The following is a 21,488-nucleotide window of genomic DNA, read 5'->3' as shown; positions in this document are numbered from 1 at the left end:
AAAAAAAAAAAAAAAAAAAACAGGAAGGGCCAAGAAAACAAGATGCCTAGATCTGAAAATTATTTAATTTATACATGTATACTATTAAAATTTAAAGCATGATCCAATTTGTACTACAGTATTTCTACAAAATCGTGAAAGAAACTCTAGATCTGGCCGGAGACCCTAAGTCCTAGAGCCAACCCCCTTGACCCAGTATGTACAGTATATTCTTATTTTCTGGATCGGCCGGTGTAGCTTTTCAAGCGTGTAAGAACACAAATTCGTGAAAAACACAAAATCTTTCGTCGGAAATAAATAAAAATTATTTTCAGGCTAGGCAGGAAATTCGAAGCACCACCTAGCTTCTTCTTTACTATCTAAAATACTGGACTTGGCAGCAAGTAGAACCAAAGAATCCATACCTTTCCCTTGTAGCACATCGGGGAAGTGCGTTTAAGTCTGTTTGAAGCGCCAGCCATGCTTTTATTTACGTCTTGTTGTTGTTGTTGTTTGCACCATTTTGTTCAGTTTTCAAACTTACCGCCGCTACTTCCGGGTTCCGGCGCAATGCATTGTTAGACACACCGCGCATGCGTCCGGACATGCGCGCGCAGCTATTTTTAACGGCCCGCAAAAATTCGATTTTTTTCTGCCGGATGATGTCGAGTTTTTCCTGTGTTTTTCACGAATTTCTGTTTTTTTACGCCTTTTCTGAGATCTCTACAGGTACTTTGGAGATTTAGGAGAAAGGAGACATAGAGGGAGTTGCATTTTTTTTAATTGTCGAAGGTAAGATGTTTGAATTTGTCTATCAATAGTATCATTGAAGTGTTCTGTTCCCATTAATCCTAGACGTTGACACGTAGATGTAGATGGTAACAAAAACAACTTCATATTTTAATGCAAAATTACGAAATATCGAAAAATGCTAATGATACATAATGGTTTTATCATGATCTTCATAACTTATTGCCGAGCCTGGATTATTAACTATGCACATTTAGTGACTGCAAGGACTTATTAAATATTTAATAGAATTCAGGGCTCCCCAAGCAAAAAAATTATGAACTTTATGAAGCAAGGGTGCTCCTAGAGTCCTACTCTCCAAGCAGAGGTTTGGGGGGTATTTTTAGCGTGTTTTTAGGCTTTTTTTTATCGGGGTTTCTTTTTTGCACTGAATTTTTTTTTCTTGGAGAGTAGGGTGCTCCCCCTCCCAAAAATCCTAGCACCTCTCCCAAAATGTTCAAAATTAGGGTCTTCTGTCACTGGCACAGGAGGACCTAAGGCTAAGGCTAAGGTCACTCCTCCCGTAGTATTTTCATGAAAATTTGCTGATTTATCAACAGCTGATTTAAGCAGCAAATCTTAATGAAAATCCTGACTAAGGGAAAAGTGACAGTAGACCCTAATTTTGAACATTTTGGGAGAGGTACTACTCCGTCTCCTAAGAATTTCTGGGGAGACCCCTGGGATTATGTCCTAGTACTTGAAGTAGTAGTATTTCATCACCATGGGACCACGTCTAGCGGAAAAATAGACGATAAACAAGGACAACAACAACAAGTAGTAGTAGGTGCAAACAGAAAAGGGTTGAAAATAGGGGTAAGTTGAATAAATTTATTTGAGTCAATTTTGACAGCCACTCAAAACGACGACGCAGACAAGTACTGTATAATTTACACAGGATGACTGCATTTTGTTCTTCCATATCTCGCTTTTTATCTCTGATGGACTCTATCTGTGGTCTTCAAAGTTGCTCTAACACAGCAGGAGGATGGCTAGTCGGGGCGTCTCTAAACCAACCCCTAACTCTACCCCTGGTTGGTCCGGCCGTGCTCCCACTCCTGACTTCATCTCTCCCAGTACCCGCCACCAGCGAGGGGTGATCGCCGGACAGGTATCAGATCAACCAGTCCAAGCTCTAAGATAATTTTAACCCCCCTTTTTCCTGTCTATCTGTTCAAATCCCACTTTTCTTTTTATCTATACAACTTGCATGGCACAGAATGGCCATGTTGATTTGATTATATGAATGACGCATGTGCATGAATTTTCAGCTGTTTCCCAAAAAAAAGTTTGCAACCACACTGTAAATCATGCAAAACAGTTGCAAAACTAGCAAATATTAAAGTTGAAAAAAAAAAAGGTTGGAAAATGATACCAATGTCGTAGAATGCCAAAAGCAAATGAAAAAGAAAAATTTGCCATACCATGTACTCTGTGCCATTTGTTCAACCTTCATGACCACATAGATTTCATGATGAAAGCAACTGTTTGTTTTTTTTGCAAAACTTTTTTTTTATTAGTACACTCGCATCAGTTATGGGGTTCCCAGAGGATGTCATCCATATAATCAAATCAACATGGCCTTAGTTGTAAAACTACTAAAAAAACTAGTTAAAAGTACAAATGTAGTTATTAAACGAAGTACATGTACTTTTTTTTTCAGCCACACAAGTAGGGTAGAAATTTAAATGATATTAAGCTAAGGCTTCTACTTCTGAATGACTTGTAACCACCTGTCTGTCCATTATCAGTCCCCCAGAGTGATGACACACGTACTAGAGAACGATGACGCTGCTGAGAAACGGGAGAGGAGACGTTCCAGGGTCATCGAGCTGACCAGAGGGGGGGTGGGGAGTCCCATCTCTCCCATGGACAGGTGGGTCCAAGGAAACTGTGTACCGGTTCGCTGGACCAGTTCCGGACTTGTAAAAATGTTAAGGTTCAACTTCAAGTAAAAAAAAAACAACTAAAAGTCAAGAACTGATTCCGGACTTACTAAAAAAAACATGTCACATACCGCTTTTGTTTCCAAACCACCCAAACCCTTCCATAGATTGCAAAATCTGTGCTGCAAAATGAAGAAAACATTGCCATTGATTGGGCACTGTCAAGTGTCGGCCTCCATGTTATGTGGCCACAGTTGTGCCCAGACAACATTGCAAGGTTGCCAAAATGCAATTTTTGTATAAATTATTGCCATGGATTTAGGTCCGGACTTACGAGTCCGGAACTGAACCTAAACCTCTGGACTTGAATCCAGACCTGAACCTAAATGTGGGTTTAGGTACACAGCACTAGTCCAAGGTTAAGCCACAGTACATCAGTCTAATCTGTTGTTTCTCAGATAAGCTTCAAGCTTCAAGGTTTTTCTGGGGTCAGTAGGGAAAAAGGAATTTTTTTCCTTAGGAAAAAATTTCCTTTTTCCCTTTAACTGACCCCAGAAAAACCTGCCAACCCTACATATAGCATTTTCTTTGGGTGGACCTGGAAGGAACATAAATTTTTCAAGTTGATCAACATTTTCTAGCTCCATTATCCTTATGCCCCCACCCCCCGTGATGTAATGTTTTCGCATAATGGATCGTACCTATTCCGTAAAATTCGTATGTATCTATTAATGGATTGGATGTATTCCGTAAAATTCGTATGGATTCTGTAAAATTTGTATGATACTTATAATGAATTCTGTAAAATTTGAAGGAATTCCGTAAAATTCGTATGAATTCTCTGGCACCCTGGAATCCTAGATATTCACTATACATGTATTACTACTGATCAAATATCAAACATTACATTAGAGATGCTATCATATTGTAGTACTTTAAACATCCTGTATTTTTTTTCAGGAGAAAATCGCTGGGAACAACACAGGGTGGACTCACAAATGCACAACTTGCAGATCACTACACTTCTTGTATCAAGTTGTCTGCAGAAAATGTGGGTATCCCTGTTTACTGCACATCCAAGTTACACTTGTTTGTTTTGTCAGGATTTCTATTAGGCCACACCAATTTAGTTTGTTGTTACTCGGATTTTTTCAGAAAAAATATGAAGCGACAGGGTGACACCCCATGAAGGCCGGAAATGTTACAATATGAGCCATGAAGTCAACATTTTTGAAATGAAACGAAGTTGAATTATTTCATTGAAAAACTTTAACAAGAAGGAAGAAAAGTACTTTCTTCAACCGTTGGGGACGAAATATGTCTTTCATTGAGCATTTTGCAGTTGATTTAGAACCTAAAGTCTTCAGAATTGCATTGGTGTGGCCTTAGTGTCATTTTCACATATTGAAATATTATAATTTCCATTATTGTGTAGAGTATCTACAGTATTACCATAATCTGTTATCATTGTCTTCCTATCAATCAATTATTGTCCTTCTATATAATTATTGTAAGTTATATTTAGATACTCTGCAGTCTGTATTTTGAAAGGTACTAGAAGTATAGCAAATGCTTTTTTGTTGTTTAGAAAATCAATGTGAAGAATGCGTTTGGCCTGCACCTGATTGACTACATGTCTCATCTACTGAAGACCAAGAACAGGAATGAAGTCACCAATTTTCAGGCAAGTTCTTGACATCGTTCAGTGAAAAATGGAGGTATTGTTTTTGGTACAATGTATGTCTGTGTGTGTGTCACTGTGTGTGTGTGTGTTTGTTTGTATTTCCACATGGGCCTTTGGGTTAGCCTGGGTGCCATCCCCCGTAGTATTCACCCACTCCCTAATATCTCTAGCTTTAGCTTGTGGGTATGGACTTGGTGACATATGTAACGTCTGGTGACGACATCACGTAATGAGCTAGCCCGAGCAGCGCGATAGAAGATAAGAATAAGATCTATGATCTTAATGTCGCCATTCGAACGTCTGAATGGCTTACCTAATATGTACACACCTTTTCTACAAGAGCACCCCCCAAAAAGGGCTTAGACGAGTAGGACCAATCAGCGTGCTTATTCAACATCTGATCGAATATTCCGATTCCAGACGTTACATATGTCAGCAAGTCCAGACCGAGTGGTAGCTAGCGACATTAGGGAGCAGGCGAATACTACGGGGGATGGCACGCAAGCTAACTTTGGTTAGGCTGTACAGTCAAACCTGCCCACTAGGCACCCAGGCCGGGTGGTCTCCTTGAAGTAACTTGTAGATGCCATGTCAGACTATGAAATGAACAAGGTTTTTGTTTACTTTATTAAGGCCACAGCAAGTAATTTGTATGGATGACATCAGCGCACGCATTAATTTTCGTCTGATTTTGGAAAAAAAAAACAAGAAATTTTGTTGACTTCTGATCATGACAGTGGGCAACATGTCGAAAATGGGCAAAGATGTCTGTTGCCCTGCCGGAAGGTGGATGGCAGATAAATATGAAGAGCTAGAGGAGACAAGAAAAGGCTCTGATTTAATGTTTTGTTTCTTACTTTGATGCAGTGATATGTGATTGTGGCTGTGTATATGTGATGTTCCCACTGAATCAAAACCATTTGTACAATGACTGAGTCAGAATTTTAAAATGTAGGAACCTTGTTTTTTCAGCCCGCCTTGTTTTTTTTCCGCCCGCTCGCATTAGATTTGGAGTCTGCGGAGGATGTCATCCGTAAAATTCACTTGTTGTGGCCATACTTGTGTCAGACTATGAAATGAACAAGATTTCTTGTTCCATATAGGTGGCAAGTTGTACCCTGGATGCCAGTGCCAAAATCTATGCCTACCGTGTGGATGCAGTTCATGCTGATGCCTTTAAAATGCTTGGAGGGTTGGGACACACGGAAAACGCCAACAAATCGCCAGCAGGTAAATTTTTTTCTCTTCTTTTTTTTTGGGAGGGGGGGGTGTTTTTTGTGGCTGACAGATATTAGATATTATTTATTGTAATTTTGAGGGTATTGACCTTTATAGTTTATTGGCAATCAAACATGGGTGTAGTTCATTGGGTCTGATATGGTTTAAATGATGGTTTGCAGTTGGGTTCATGTGTTACACTCAGTTAGATTGGATCATCATTGTTGGGCCTACACAGACATCAGCCTTTGATACACATTGGCATCAAATATCACCCTGCATTTTCTTCAAGAAATCCTGTTTTTACTTTAGTAAATCATGTGAAACATTTATCCCTAATCCCCATACGCATTTAAGGCCACACCAAGTAAATTTCATGGATGACGTCCTTCTGAGACCCTAAATCTAATGCGAGAGGGCGAAAAAAAACAAGAAGGGCCCTAAAAAACAAGATGCCTAGATTAGAAATATACTAAGAGACGACAAATGTTGGGACACAGATTGAGTGAGGTGACACAGTCTAACAAACAAGAAGTCTTTTATTCATCATCAAAACAGCAATAAATCAGGTGGAACAGCAGTTGTCGTCCTGTCCTGTTTTCGCGTTACGGGTATCATGTCAATCTGACGATTTGCGGCACTGTCGTGTGTCTTTGGTCATAGTTACAGGAAGCGGAATTTCTTGTTTTTTTTTCGAGGAACAGACCAAAATCAATGCGCGCGCGGACGTCATCCATAAAATTTACTTGGTGTGGCCTAATAAAGGAACAGGTCCTGGAGACAGCCCTAGCCTTGATGCATTTCAGTTTGACATCATTAAACTTTATTTCAACGGACCCTAATTTTTTTCAGGAAGGAAACTGTCAGCACAACTTTTTTGACCTAGGGCTAAAGTGTAACTATTAGGTGCATTTAGGAAACTTATTTGGACAGCTGATGAGATAATGTATGATCATGGGCTTCAGCAGGAGCAGGCCTCAAAATTAACTTTTCTTCCTATTGTCCCAGCACTGTCCTAAAAATGAATTTCAATTGTCCCAAAGTGAGGTTGAAATGACTGTCCCGACCTGTTTTTTGGAAGCATTGTATGACTTAAAGTTATTACATACACACTCTGACTCTCTGGTACACTAAACTTGCAGAGCAAATTCAGGGGGGGGGGACTTTTCCAGAGCCAAAAGCTGGGATGTGTGCCTAATAAACAAAAGAAGGGCTGACATTCAGCCTTCTCAAAAAAATTTAGAGTAGGTGGCTGATAAGAAAAAGTAGCAGGCGAGCCACGAAGTGGCTCGAAGCGAGCCGCGCAGGTCTCTGGGGGGGTCTGGGGGGCCTCCCCCGGAGGAAATCGTAAAAATTAGACCCCTAAACATCGTTTTTGGTACATTATGAGCATCTTTTATGGCAATCTTATGGCTCCAAAATTTACTGTTCGTGCACAAATAATTCCGGAAAAAGGCTGTATTAAATTTGTTTGCCACTCCGATCGTATTACGCGCGGTCCTTGCGCCCGGCCACAAAATGCAGAAAAATAAAGAAAGCATATTTAAATGTCAATTTGATCGAAAATATACTGTAAATGCATTTTTGTTCGTCAGGGATTTAACTTCGCTGTTTTCGCGAAGAGCCTTGCTTCGTGAAGTCATGTCCCTCGCGAACTGTTTATATACCGTATCGCTACACTCCCGCGTCTTCCAGGTTTCCATGTAACGTTACGTTACTACTACCCATAGAGCCTAACTATCCGTATTGTCTCAGCAGAATAGACACAAATAACAAGTAGACCTGTCCAGTTCTTCAAGAAATAGAATATTTCTGCGCTATTGTTGAGTATCAGTAATTATTTATACTGATAAAAATTATTTCATGAGACACCGAATCCAGTGTCAGGCCATGTCAACTGCGTACAAGAAATCTTAGCGTGCACGTCGCGGGGCCGCTTGCGACAGGAATACGGCTAAAATGCAGGCACATCCACAAATATTTTGATCAAAAACATAATTGCTGGGATCTGAAATGTTACTGGGTTCTCCTTAGCGGGAGTTGTATTTTGTTTTGGTTGGTAAAACGGAGGGTAAAAATGCTAAAAATTTAGCGTGGGTACGACGAACCCACGCCGAGGCACGCCGAGGTCCGTATACTTCCGGTTTGCAAAATCACGCCGAAAACACCAAAAATCCCCATAGAAATATACATTTTCCCGAAAGATTCTTGGAACTATGCATTCCTTCACTAGAAGATCGATGTGTAGTTGTGGAAAAAGCGTTTTAGCGCTTATATTAAAACAAAGAAAATTTGTTTACATCGCGTCGGCCCGCTTGTATGTTACCGCGGCGAGCTGCTCCGACTGACGCACAACCAATCAGAGACGCGAAATGCGGACACGTGACGCAAGATTTGCATACCGTCAAAATTCATGCAGCTAGCTGAGAAAGCCAGGAGCGGGGCATGAAACTAATTTTTGTGTCAAATCAGCGCCGTATTTCAAGAGATAAATGCCGGGAAACAAGATTTTCCTGCTTTTGAAAATGTATTTTACGAGTTCATCTTTGAATATCCGAGTAAAAATCTAACCGTTCGATGCCTGGTCCTTCGGTACGATACAGATCCCGTGTGATTCTCAGCGCGAGCCATCAGTTGGGTATGAATTTTTAACTGCAACCAAATCACTGTTACTCTGTACTAAGTAGCGTTTTGTCAAAAGATTCCATAGCCGGCGATTTTGTGTGACAAAAGAAAAATATTGGGACTTTATTATTATCAAATATGGGGGATTTCCGGGGCCGGGTAAACCCATGAAAGAGGGGGGGGGGCGGAAGTCGGCATTCCCTTTTGTATTTGGTTCTGCTGTATAGCGAACTAAAATCCCTCGCGAACTCTCTATTTGCTCCGTTGCGCGAAATTTAGTCCTCGCGAACATAAATGCATTTACAGTAATCATTGGGATCTGAAAAAATGTCAAAGGTTCGCTTTTTGGAAGTTTTGTTTCTGTTTTGACGGTTTAATTCTAGCGGGGTGCGATCCATAAATGCCCTATGGAAATTCACCCCGCGTCCCGGTACACTGACTTCCGGGTTCCTTGAACAAGAATATTACGAGAAAAAGGCCAAACATCGGCGTAGAGAAATAAAAATCTCCCCGACAATTCTTTTAATTATGCATTTCTGTAATAGGATGTTGCTAAGTAGTCGTAGAAAAAATGTAGAAAGCAGCGTAAATGTGTCTCTCTTCTTCACCGGCGAAGAAAAATGTTCCCGCGCTGTGTGCTGCTAGCCACATCGCTTATCCAATCAGAACGCAGGTCATGTGAGGTGAACCAATCAGAGCGTCGATCGTGTGGTGCTACTTACTTATTCATGACAAGATGGCGCCTGAAATCTCCTGTTTCTGTACAGCGATGCGGAGTGTGCGTTTTTTATGCCGGGGTTTTCTTAGTTTTGACGCTGATTTTTGGCTCGCCGTGATTACGCTATAAATGACACACTAGTGGAGACAACAGATGAGTGATCATTTTACGATCGACAAGAACGTTTGATGAATGAAAAAGCTGTGAAATCTCGCTGATGGCGATTTGTTTTTGAATTTGTCTTGTGTTTCTAACTGTGTAAGAAAGATATGAACACGATTCTGTACATGTCTTGATATTTTTTGACGTGATTTGTACTAGTTATTTGTAGCAGGAATGTTAATAGTGCCGGGAGAATTTGGGAAGGTAGCGGCTTGATAAATTTTCGTGAGCAACGAGTTTAGGAAGCAAATTCCGCCTAGCTCGAGCGATACAGCTCCGCGGATACCACTCGAGCCCCGAACAACAAGACCCTCCCCCCGTAACTAGGAGGCTAAGAAAGAAGCAGTTTTCAGATCCAGAAAGCTAGCAGAAAATTGTCTGAAGTTCGTCAGAATAAATGAGCCGGTGGAGTTTGTAAGAAAAATTGCGGAGACTACAGTGTTTTTCTGAAAATTTACACGAAAGTAGCCGGTGCAAAAATTTGAGTAGGCGGCGATTTTCGCCGGTAGCCGGCTTGTTTTGAGAAGGCTGACATTCTGATGTTGATTATTTTTCTATTGTCCCAAAAATGTCCCAAAGTGTCTTTTTAGTTGTCCAGGCTTAAATTTTAGTGGTCACTGGCCATTGGGACACAGTTAATTTCGAGTGCTGAGCAGTCAGTAAACTCCTTACAAATTACCTCTCACTTTTACTATGTTTTACTTTTAGAAGGAGACTTACCAGAAGGAGATGGAGAGGTGAAAGGGAAGAAACCTAAGAAGGTATTTTTTAAAGGCAAATTCTAACAGAGTAGTTAACTAATTTGACAGTCTTTTCATTACTCTAAAAGAGTCTAATTTCAAATCAACATGATATGGAATTTTGTCTTGTGCTTTTGCCAAATGTGCACATCATTGTTCTAGATCTGATTCTGAAAGTTTCGTGGATTGATAGAATAAGAAACATTTTGATTTAATGTGAAATATGTTGGTATCGAAGAGATAATATGTGTATCCCACCTCATGATGTTTTAACCTTGTTGTTCCCAGTCAGGAATGTCTATAACAACAGAGAACAACTTGAAGAATATCAATGTCAACAATTTTGACCTGGAATTTGAGGTAAGTTTTGTCCAGACAGGACGATACAGTTTGATACATCATGTCAAACTTGTCGGACAATTAAACATCCCCCTTTGTTTTTGTAACATACTTGGTGACATTGTATTATTACCTTGACTGTACGTTTTTGTTAGCAGTGTGTGTGTGTGTGTGTGTGTGCACGCGCGCGTGTGTGTGTACAGCATAACTCGAGAAGGCAATAATGAATCATAATCGTATTTGGCATGTGGGTAGAGTTTGGTAAGAGGATTAGAAATGATTACATGCTAGGGTCACGATTTTTGGTTGGTAGAGAGCCCTTGGAACAGAGAATAAGTGGCATGTGTTTGGGCCCCCTAGCAGCTTGTGATCGAACTGCACAGCCATTTTTGTAAAAGCAGGAAAGGGAAGCAGGAAATACAACATTTTTTTCCTAGGCCTAACCAAGAAAGAGAGGCACATCGTAGGATCTTAATTATGCAAATGGCTTAACCTCATTATGCACTCCAGCCAGGTTTTTATTAGAAGCAGGGCTGGAAATACTGGGTGCATGTGCACCTCAGTGCACCCAAATTTAGAGCTGTACACCCATTTCACTTGTTGTAGACTACTTTTCTTTAGAAATGAAACATAATTAGTTTTTGCTGACATTCTACTTAATTTCTATTTCATATGGTGCACCCAAGAAAGTTTTTTTTCACCTTGCTTTTTAGGTTGGGTGCACCAGTGCACCTATTCCCAAAAATGACTTTTGAGCCCTGAGAAGCTGACTTAAGCTTGTTGACACATGCCACTTGGCATACATACCACCATTCCAGGTTGACCCTTTATTCAAGAAGATGTCAGCTACTTTTGATGAAGGTGGGACCAGAGGCCTGCTTCTGAACCACCTCAGCTGTATGGATGACAACATGGAGCTACTGTTCGATGCCAAGTCTCTGGCCACGGCAACACTGGGGGAAAAGGTAGACGACACTGGCAGCACGGAGCAGGTTGATCTTTCTGGTGGGTCTTAGATTTTATCATACTTATTGCGTTTTATTTATTGGTTTGGTTCTAAACCTCCATACACACTCACACAGACTGACACATGGATGCAACTGAGAACATTACCTTCTTGGTGAAGTAGCTATATATATAGTATGCACCCCTTCTCCTCTCGGTGCCTTTTGTGTTGACTTCACGGCTCTTAGTCTAATCAAAGCATTTGGGGCTATAACAGGATGCCTAGACCTGTTCTTTTTTTTTTTTCGCCCTGTCGCTTTCTATTTTTGGTGAAAAAATCAGAGAACCAACAAATTAAATTGGTGTGGCCTTATGTACATGTCTTGAGCACATTTTCTACCAGTCATACCAACCTTACAATTGTGATGGCCTGCAACAACTCGATTGTGAAGTTTAGAATGTGCTTGAAAAAAAAATTATGGTAGTATGTTGTTAGCCCGACAGTATTTTTATTTCACCTTTTCAGAATTCTTACAACACCAGCACAAAGGAGTCCTGGAGAGGATCAGCACAGCTGAAGTCTGTCCACCTTTTACTGACTTCAAGTTCATGGAATATGATCAGGTAAGCTTTGGATCTGATTTATTGAAATTATAACAACACAATACAATACAAAGGCAGCTTTTGCTGGTGTTGTGTCCTACACATAGAAACAAATACAGGACAGACAATACTCATTTTCATTTGAGTTAAGTGAGGAAAGTCGTGTAAAGTGCCTCTCCCAATGGACCTATCACATAATATTATGTCACAGTTTTTTTACCACAATGAATGCTGGTCAATCGACGTTTATATTGTACAGGGGTGCGTAGCGCAGTGTGTGTTTGTGTAGCGTTAGCCTTAATATAAGGCCTTTATACAGTACTACTTTCCTCCACTGTCACAACTAAATCACCCATTATGGCATGTAATGCTGTGTCAACAAAACTAGACGCAGAAAAAATCAAACATACCTGACTTTGAACACTTTGAACACTTTGAAAATGATCTTTATTCTTTAACTGACCATTCTAGGATGTTCTTTAGAACAGATAAACAAACTGTGACGTAATAATGTGATAGGTCCATTGCAAGGGCCTTTTTACTTTACTTTATTTTGGCTGCAACAGTGCACCTATTCCCAGAAATGAATTTTGAGCCATGCTAGTAATTTTTCTGTCATACAGACATATATTACAACACATTTGTACAAAATGTATTTCAGGACTTCTTTGGAGAGGTCATGTCTAAGCAAGGGAAGGGAGAACATGCCTTTGACCTAAACGCAGAAACTCAGCCCATAGAAGAGGAAGGACCAGACTATGACATGGATGGTGACGATGATGATGGGTACCATGGAGGGATGGATGGTGGAGATGGGACCATAATGGAACAGTCCATGCTCGTGGAGGGACAACCAACACGGATGCTACAGGATGCCAACACAAGGTGACAGGTTGCCCAGTTGGCAAAAATTAGGTTGCCATCAGAATATTAGGTTGCCCCACCTATAAGTTACTACTTACCTCAAATTGTTACATACATAAGCCTTTGACAATATTTCTAACAGCCTTTAGTTAACTGATACTAGTAATAGCCATTCATACCTAAAATTAAAAAGCATATGCCGGATACAGTCGTGCAAGCCAAGTGGGCATGATAATTTTTTTTGGGGGGGGGGGCATTCTTTATATTCAGCTAGCACACCGGGCTACCTGGGTTCAAAAATAGGTTGCCCCAAGTAAAATTTGGGCAACCAGGTATTTTGCACGCTGGGTTGTACAAAGTTGTAGCTTAAAGTTGCCATTCTTTCAATTAAACATGTGTTGTTGCCAATTTTGCCTGACTTTTTTCAGCATGTAGGGCTCGAAATTAACATTGTCAAATGACACTAAATTTTCAGCTTGAGACAATTCAAATTACAATTTCGGGGCATCTGGAAAATTCTGAGACCGTCCACGTCATTTAGGATTGCGGTCCATCCATCCTGCTGCAGGCTGCCGGCAGCCCAAATATTCTGACAAACATTTAAATTTGACCAATCAGGGATTCCACATGCCGGGGAGGGGGGTCTTAAACATGATACTATCATGTATTTCCCTAAAGTCTTGGGAAAATGATGGACATTTAGTGATTTACTAATAAAGAGGACTTCAAGTTGTTGTTATCTAATTGTTGTCATAAACATACTTCCTGAAAAGCAGGCTGGGACAGTTCATCTTCAATTCAGGACAATTGAAATCTATTTTTGGCACAGTACTGCAACAATAGTAAAAAAGAGTTAATTTCGAGGCCTTATCTGTTATCATTATTTTAGAAAGTTTTAGAATATTTTTCTTTCCCTCCAGCCGCCCACCCATACTGGACGGCACAGTCGGCAGTCTGGTGTTGGCACTAGAGCCCAGCGAGTACTCCTACTTTGACTCCAAACTTCTCTCTCTGTGGGCCGGACCAGAACACTGGAAGTTGAAACCCAGATCCAAAGGTGGTTTTTATATTTGTCATACTTACCTTTACCAGCACAATGAAACATGTATGAATTGTGCAGTTTTGTGAATTCTATTTTAACTAGAAAGGTAATAGCTATAATATTTGCAAAGCAAATGAATAATGTTTACCTTCACATATGGTCTGCTCTGTTAATTCTTACTCAAATACATTCATATATATGGTCAGACAGGAGTGTAAATCCCTCCTACTGATAAAATTGCAGCATTATGTAACCCATGTAGCTCAACACCAGTTACCATGGGGACAGACTTCAACAAATCAGGTCATTGGCCAGGTCAGAGGTTAGTGTTTGGAACAGAAGAAAAAGAGGAAATGTAGCAAAAACAATGTTTTTTCCTTTGGTAAACACAACTACATGAATTGTATAGTGTGTTCTGTGTGGTAATAATAAAGGTAACTAGAAAGGTAACATTTACAAAAGCAAATGCATATTTTTTTTACCTTTACATGGTCTGGCCCAACAAACTGCTGCTTTGTGTACTTTTACTCTTTAACCTCCTTGCTGAAACACAACACAACGTACATATGGAACCTAACACCACAGGTGTCTGCTATAGCACCAGTTACCATGGTGACAGACGTCTGGTCCAGGTCATTGTCCTTATTTGTGTGGAATGGAAGAAGAATAAACAGAGCAAAAATGAAGGTTAACATGTATTTTGTACAGATAAAAACTGATATGAAACTAACTCGAAACTTAACTGATTTTTCATAGATGCTGGCAAAGAAGGTGGAGATAAGAAAGCCAGACAAAAGAAAGAACCCTTTGTGCTGGTGTACCAAGACATCGGGGAGGCAGAGTTTGAAAAACAGTTCATTGAGACCAAAGTAGCCACCACCCTGACCAAAAAGACACTGGATAAATACAGCAAGGACAGCAAGGTTCTTCCACCTGACCTGAGTTACAGGGCTGATGCTCTCTTCAGGCTGTTTGGGAAAGCTAGTGTCATGGTGGGTGCTTTTTTTTTGTCTACCAATTTTTTTTTTCGTGGGTGCACCGTGCACCAGTGTACCCAAATATTTTCGTGATTATACATATGTATAGCCTGGGTACCATCTGGATTTTTGCTCCGCAACGCTCGAAAAAAAGATTTTTTCAAGCGTTGCGGAAAAATCCGGATGGTACCCAGGCTAACATGTAAAGATGTTAAATGTTACTACTATACAGCATACATGTATTCCTGGCATCTAATTATAATAAGTGTCAGAATGATAAGAACATCTTTGTTGTAGTATTTTTCTTTAGAAATGAAACATGTACAACAAAGCTTTTGCTAACATTCTACTTATTTTTATAATTATATGGTCTCCTGGTTGGTTGTCTTGGGCAGGTTTGACTGTACAGTCAAACAACCAAAAACATAACCTTCTAGGCGAAGGTAATGTACATTATAGGAAAATAACACTCCTCCGAATTTGTAAAAATGTTAAGGTTCAAATAAAAAAAACCTACAAGTCAAGAAACAATTCCAGGCTTATTACAAATTTAAACAATACATATCATATACCCCTTTTCCTTCCAAACCACCTAAAACCTCCCATAGATTGCAAAATCTGTGCTGCAAAGTGAAGAAAACATTGCCATCGGGCATTGTCAAGTGTCGACCTCCATGTTATGTGTCCACAGTTTGAGTCCGGAACTGAACCTAAACCTCTGGACTTGAATCTGGACCTGAACCTAAATGGTTTTTTTTAAGGTTTGTGTAAAAAGAGTCTGTTCTGTTTAGTGATGCATACCTAAACCCAATTTTAGGTTCAGGTCCGGATTCAAGTCCAGAGGTTTAGGTTCAGGTCCGGACTTGTAAGTCCGGACCTAAACCCATGGCATATATAAATTGCATGTTGGCACCCTTGCAATGTTGTCTGGGTGAAATTTTGGCCACATAACACGGAGGCCGGTACTTGACGATGCCCGATGGCAATGTTTTCTTCGTTTTGCAGCAAAGATTTTACAATGTACGGAAGGTTTTAGGTGGTTTGGAAAGAAAAGGGGTATGTGAAATGGTCTTTTATGGTAATAAGTCCGGACTTTTAGGTTTTTTTGGACTTGAACCTAAACATTCTTACAAGTCCGGATCCAAGTCCAGTGAACCGGTACACAGCACTAGTTCTGTTTCTGACATGACAATGTTGTGTCCATGAACAGGTGAAGAGGCAGGTGGAAGAGGACAGCCAGATGGATGATGGGATAGAAAACTACGACTACAACAACCGTAATGACTGTGCCAACTACTGTCCAGGGCTGGAGGTAAGGAGCAGGCTGGTTTTAGTGAAACTTCTCACCACTTTCGCATAAGGCCACACCAATGTAATTTGATGGTTCTCGGATTCGCCTCTTCATTTTTTTCTGGTTTTCAAAGAAAAAAAAGGATTCTGATTTTGAATCAACTCAAAAATGCTCATATTTTGCCGTCAACACTTGAGGAAAGTCCTTTTCTTCCTAGTTCTTACATTTTTTCCATCTCATGCAGTGGTTTGATTAAAAGTCCAAAATTCATCCCAGCCTTTGGTGTTGACTTCAATGACTGGCTCCTATCTTAGCATTTTGGGCTATTATAGGACGCCTAGACCTGTTTTTATTTTTAATTTTTTCCGCCCTATTGCTTTATATTTTTCTTTAAAAAAATCAGAGAACCAAACAAATTAAATTGGTGTGGCCTAACGAGCATTTTATTTGGGACCACTTTTTGGTGGTCCCTTGGATTTTTGCTGGAGGCCACAACGCCCTACATGACATGTACTTCCACCTTTTGCGCAGTTCAGATACAATAAAATGTACTACCTTGTTAATTTTTGTTTGTTTTTAAAATTTGTAAGAAGTATACTAAGCCCTTTAAGTTATAATTGTATCTGTCGCCGTTGTTTTTCTCAGGGTGGAGATGACAGTGATAATGAGAGTGCAGGGTTCCAGGATTTCAGCCAGGCGTCATCACACTTCAACTTCAGCCATGACACCACCATCCAGGGGAACATGTCCTGTAACGCCAGCATGCTGGAGTCACAGATGGGACCAGACGGTCTGGTGCAGGCACCTCGCAAGGTGGGCAGCCATTTCTTCATCTCATTCTGACCATTTCTCAAAGTCATCATGAAAGTTCATCTGTGTTGGTAGTTACAACTTACATGTTACAACTTACATGAGTTAAAACTTTAGATCCAACACAAAAATTTCTCTCACCTAGAGCTTTTGACCAGTCACTCTGGTCTTCCTCAGTATTTGATAAATGCAAAGTAAGCTGCACTCAATTTTGAAGACCTAACCACTATTTGGACCTACTGGCTTGCTGTGGGACAGACTGTATTTGGGACAACAAATGATTGCAACTACTCTTCCTGAGTTTATATAGAAGTACCCACCTACAATTTGTACTTGAAGTACCCACCTGTAATTTGCAAGAAAAGAAAGTTTGAACAAAGGGCTGAATCTGTATAGTTAACACAGTCTATTATAATAGTCTATTAGCATTTGGTGCCAAGCTACCCTTATTCTGAATTTCATGGAGAAGGAGAAGAAGAAACACTTAAGAGAAAACAATATGTTTCACAACACCATGTGGTGTGGTGAAGTCATAACAATAATATTGGCAAGATAAAAATTATGAATCACAATTGCAGAAATGAAGTTTTTCAAGCCCTGTATATGTGAATAGAAGTTGTAGCAATTGAACTGTACAATCTTGAAAAACAATGTTTTTTTTTTTAATGTACCTCAGGTGGCCAAGATAGACATAGACTATGCACGACAGGCCAAGCGCATCGATGTGAGGAAACTCAAGGGTACCATGTGGAACTGGCTTATCAAACCACATGCACCAGAGGTACGTGTTCTGTTGTGTTACGTTTAAATATCATGTTTTTTGAAAAACATTTCAAAGACTCATCGTCATCATCTGACATCCTCCGTAGAGGTGGAGCATACAAAGTTAGCTCGCCATAACTAAAGACTAAAGAAAATGAAGAATGTTACTCATGTCGATGCTTTTCAGATTCTTCCTTCAAATGTCAAATATATTCAAAGCGACCCTTATTTTTGCTTCCAGGAGGAAAATATTATTAGGCCACACTAATTTAATTTCTTGGCTCTCGTATTTTTTTTTCAGGAATAATATGAAGCGACAGAGCGAAAAAATAATATCAGGTCTAGGCATCCTTTGTTAGTATTTTGTATTATAGCCCCAAATGCTACGATAGGAGCCATGAAGTCAACACAAAAGGCTGGGTTAAATGTTCAACTTTTAATCAAACCACTGCATTGATAGATTAAAAACTGTATTACTAACAACTAGGAAGAAAAGGGCTTTCCCCAACTGTTGGGGGCAAAATATGAGCATATTTGAGTTGATTCAGAACCAGAATCTTTTTTTTTTACACATAACAAAAAAATGAAGAGGCAAATCCGAGAACCAACAAATTAAATTGGTGTTGCAAGTGTTATCATGCAGAACTGTGATTTAACAGCATCTATCATAATGAGGGCTGGATATACTGGGTGCATGTGCACCTTAGTGCACCCAAATTTGGAGCTGTGCACCCTATTTTTTTCTCTGGGTGCACTGGTGCACCCAAATGTTTTTGTAGGTATTTTTGTGCATATCAAATGTCCAATAGTATACAGGATATTCTTGGCATCTACATTGTAAGTGTCAGAAAAAGAATAAAATCTTTGTTGTAGTACTTGGTGCACCCCAAAAAATTTTTGTGCACCTAATTTTTTTAGGTAGGGTGCACCAGTGCACCTACATGTATTCCCAAAAATGATTTTCGATCCCTGATAATTGCAGGACCCTGGACACAGTGCAGAAGAAGAGGCTGTATCCGGAGAACAGACCTTCACTGAACTCATGCAGGAGCTGCCCACCATGGTGTCAGGTCAGACAGCCAAAAATCTGTCTGTGCCAATCGCATTTGTCTGTCTACTGCATCTGGCCAATGAAAAGGTAAGCAGTTTTTTTTTTCTAATCAGTGCAGAGTGAACCTGATCTTGACATCGTATAACGATGATCTTCAGTTCAATATGTCACATCAATTCCCCTCGCTTGATTACACATACATACCCTTATCAAATACATTATACATAATACATAATACATAATTGCATGGTACATATTATTGTCAAAAAGTAGAAAATCTCTAAGAGGAATTCAACAAGAGTCTGTTTACTGCAGTCTTGAAGTTAGTCATGTTAGGACTGTCAGGGAAAACCGAGGCTGGTAAGGAGTTCCACAGCCTGCTAGTCCTTGGTACATATGAGGACATGTGAAGCTGAGTGTTGGATCTTGGCACTTTAACAAAGTAAGGGTGCCCACTTGTAGTTGAGCGAGTTACTCGCATTCCAGCTAGTTTGGTCGGCAGAATTCCAGTGAGTTCCTCTGAGGGTTGCAGGAAGACGTGCCGGTAAAAGGTACTCAGACTGGCTACTTTTCTCCTGTTATTTTATGGACACCAGGATTTCTTCAGGGGTCTGGGGCTTGGCCTCGTTTGTGTCAGAAAATAGTTTAGCAACAAATTTTGCTTTTTATTTTTCAGTGTCTGCAGATAGATGGAAATGCTGACTTGTCAGAGCTGACAGTGGCCCAGGGGGTCTGACCACACCCACCCTTCGGTTCTTTGTGTCACCGTTTGGACTGGAATTAACTAATCATGCAAAAGATTTTACAAAATGGATTGTATATAATGACAAGCCTAGTTCAACAAGTGCCTAGCCAAATAAACTTTGTATAGAATTAGTTGTTGTAGCCAAGACACCACAATTTTTAGATTTGTTGCTGCATGATTTTAGAGTTTCCTTCTGCTATGTCTGAGATGAGCAAATACATTGTACAAACTAGTAGTCTCGGAAAATATGATGATATGCACGTTTATTACCTCCATACATGTCTTTTGAGATGGCATTTTTCTGTGTGTTACCTACTAAAATAACTCCAGAGAAGCAGTAGTGATTACTATTATACATGTATTTGGTGTGTTGATAGGCTGTGACGAAATCTGGAAGTGATAAGATTTATGGTCCTTGAACTCTCCAGTAATACATGTGTGTATCATTATTTTTTATCCAAAGCTACACAACCTAATAGCCGATGTAGTGAAAACTAGTTTCTGCTTTGGCTTCCTGTGCTGACTAAGGTACAAACAGATCTTTCTGCGTGCACAAAACATTTTAGGCACATCTTATGACACTAAATACATTTGGTACGGTAAATCTTGGACTTCATACTCTCCAAGCAGAGGTCTGGGTTTATTTTGGCGTGTTTTTAGGTTTTTTTATTGGGGTTTCTTTTTTGCACAGGAATTTTTTTGGGGGGTAGGGTGAAAAAAATTCCAGTGCAAAAAAGAAACCCTGATAAAAAGCCTAAAAACATGCCAAAAATAACCCTAAACCCAAACCTCTGCTTGGAGACTAGGACTTGAGAGAATTTAAACGGATTCTAACGGAATAGTGATTAGAAAGGCAAATTGTAGTCTCACTGCAGTACCACTGAGTCCTGCTAGATGTCTCCCTCCTATGAAGCACATTAACATTGAAGTCTCCCTTCTGTCTCTTGGTGCTTACAGTCTCAGGAATGAACAGAATTTTCAGGTTTTCCTCCCAACCTTTAGCTTTCACCCCGTATTACAAAATGTGCTTAATATTTACATGTATGTATAAAGATTGACCGTGACTGTCTCCTTCCCAATCTTGCAAATTGACTGGTTCTTATTTCTTTTTAACAGTGTGTTTGTGAACCTACGTTTCTGACTTTACCTCTTGCATTGTGTACAAAGGATCTGTTCTGTACTGTTATTTTACAATTTGTTTTACCCATTGTACCATGTTGTTTTTGAAACTGTAGATTTGAGAAATAAAGAACAACTTAGTATCACTGCATTATTATGTCAATGAAATTGTTTTCTTTTTGATATATATTTTACTTGTAGCATACTTTTTCAATTGAGGAGTTTTCAAGATAAACAGCAAGGGAATACATTAGGTGTCATTGCTTGACTTTTATTTTTTAATTGTAGTGAAGCAAATCACACTTTAGACCTTTTCTGGATATACCAAACGTGTACATTGCGAAATTGTTGCATATCTTAACAAGAGTTCCACGATCTCATACCTTCGCCAAATGATATTAATTTTTATGACTGACAAATTTTAGATTAGTCCCCTGATTATGTAAATAAGATCATTTCCATGAATAATATCAGTTGACCATATTCTCCACCTAAAGACAGTCCTATCTTAACGAAGTGCCATTCTAGCATTTCCTCATAAATTATGCAAATGAGGTCCTTATTTGAATAAGCTATGTTTAATGATGTTCAGCTTCACCTATTAAGTTTCAAATACCTAAGTATGAAATTCAGGCAATTACGATTGCTGAATTATAACATTTTCTCATTAATTATGCAAAGTAAGTCAATTTACATAATATCTACCTGTGTTTTGTTGTCAATTACATATGCCACAAGATTTAATAGTCCTATCATGTCATGCAACTGATTTATAGAATTTCCTCATCGATTATGCAAATTACATCCATATTTGCAAAATTGTAACATAATAATGTCAAGCACCACTTCAGCTTCCTACATACCAAAAATGACGATCTGTCCTCAACTGGGCCGTAGCGGTTGTCGTTGGAACTGGGACAGGGGCACCAGTCTTGTTAGTGTGTCATTCAGCACCAGGGACACCAGTCTTGTTAGTGTGTCATTTAGGGGCAACAGTCTTGTTGGTGTGTCATTCAGCACCAAGGACAGGGCACCAGTCTTGTTAGTGTGTCATTCAGCACCAAGGACAGGGGCACCAGTCTTGTTGGTGTGTCATCCAGGGGCACCATAGCCTGGGTACCATCCCCAGTAGTATATTC

General features: G+C 39.8%; 2 protein-coding genes across 2 annotated transcripts in view; one reads left to right on the top strand and one right to left on the bottom strand.

Annotated features, from left to right (window-relative positions):
* Positions 1-515, bottom strand: part of LOC109486730 — a 2,359-nt gene extending 1,844 nt beyond the window's left edge. The window contains exon 1 of the mRNA XM_019790618.1: positions 405-515. Within this exon, the coding sequence (XP_019646177.1) occupies positions 405-461 (57 nt within the window). The 5' untranslated portion in view covers positions 462-515. The remainder of the gene's footprint in view (positions 1-404) is intronic.
* A 111-nt stretch (positions 516-626) lies between these two features.
* On the top strand, positions 627-19,934 carry LOC109486729 (condensin complex subunit 2-like). Its single transcript, XM_019790617.1, has 18 exons — positions 627-771; positions 1,736-1,879; positions 2,520-2,644; positions 3,615-3,705; positions 4,243-4,338; positions 5,442-5,568; positions 9,770-9,822; positions 10,090-10,161; positions 10,959-11,145; positions 11,612-11,709; positions 12,350-12,573; positions 13,473-13,609; positions 14,351-14,586; positions 15,782-15,883; positions 16,508-16,675; positions 17,349-17,453; positions 18,417-18,572; positions 19,162-19,934. The coding sequence occupies exons 2-18, from the start codon at positions 1,757-1,759 to the stop codon at positions 19,219-19,221; spliced, it is 2,160 nt and encodes a 719-aa protein (XP_019646176.1). The 5' UTR covers positions 627-771; positions 1,736-1,756; the 3' UTR covers positions 19,222-19,934.
* The last annotated feature ends 1,554 nt before the right edge of the window (positions 19,935-21,488 follow it).

The sequence above is a fragment of the Branchiostoma belcheri genome, unplaced genomic scaffold (genome assembly GCF_001625305.1).
Source record: "Branchiostoma belcheri isolate BF01 breed outbred unplaced genomic scaffold, Haploidv18h27 scaffold82, whole genome shotgun sequence".
Classification (NCBI taxonomy): domain Eukaryota; kingdom Metazoa; phylum Chordata; class Leptocardii; order Amphioxiformes; family Branchiostomatidae; genus Branchiostoma; species Branchiostoma belcheri.
This window is presented reverse-complemented; position numbering and strand designations above follow the sequence as displayed.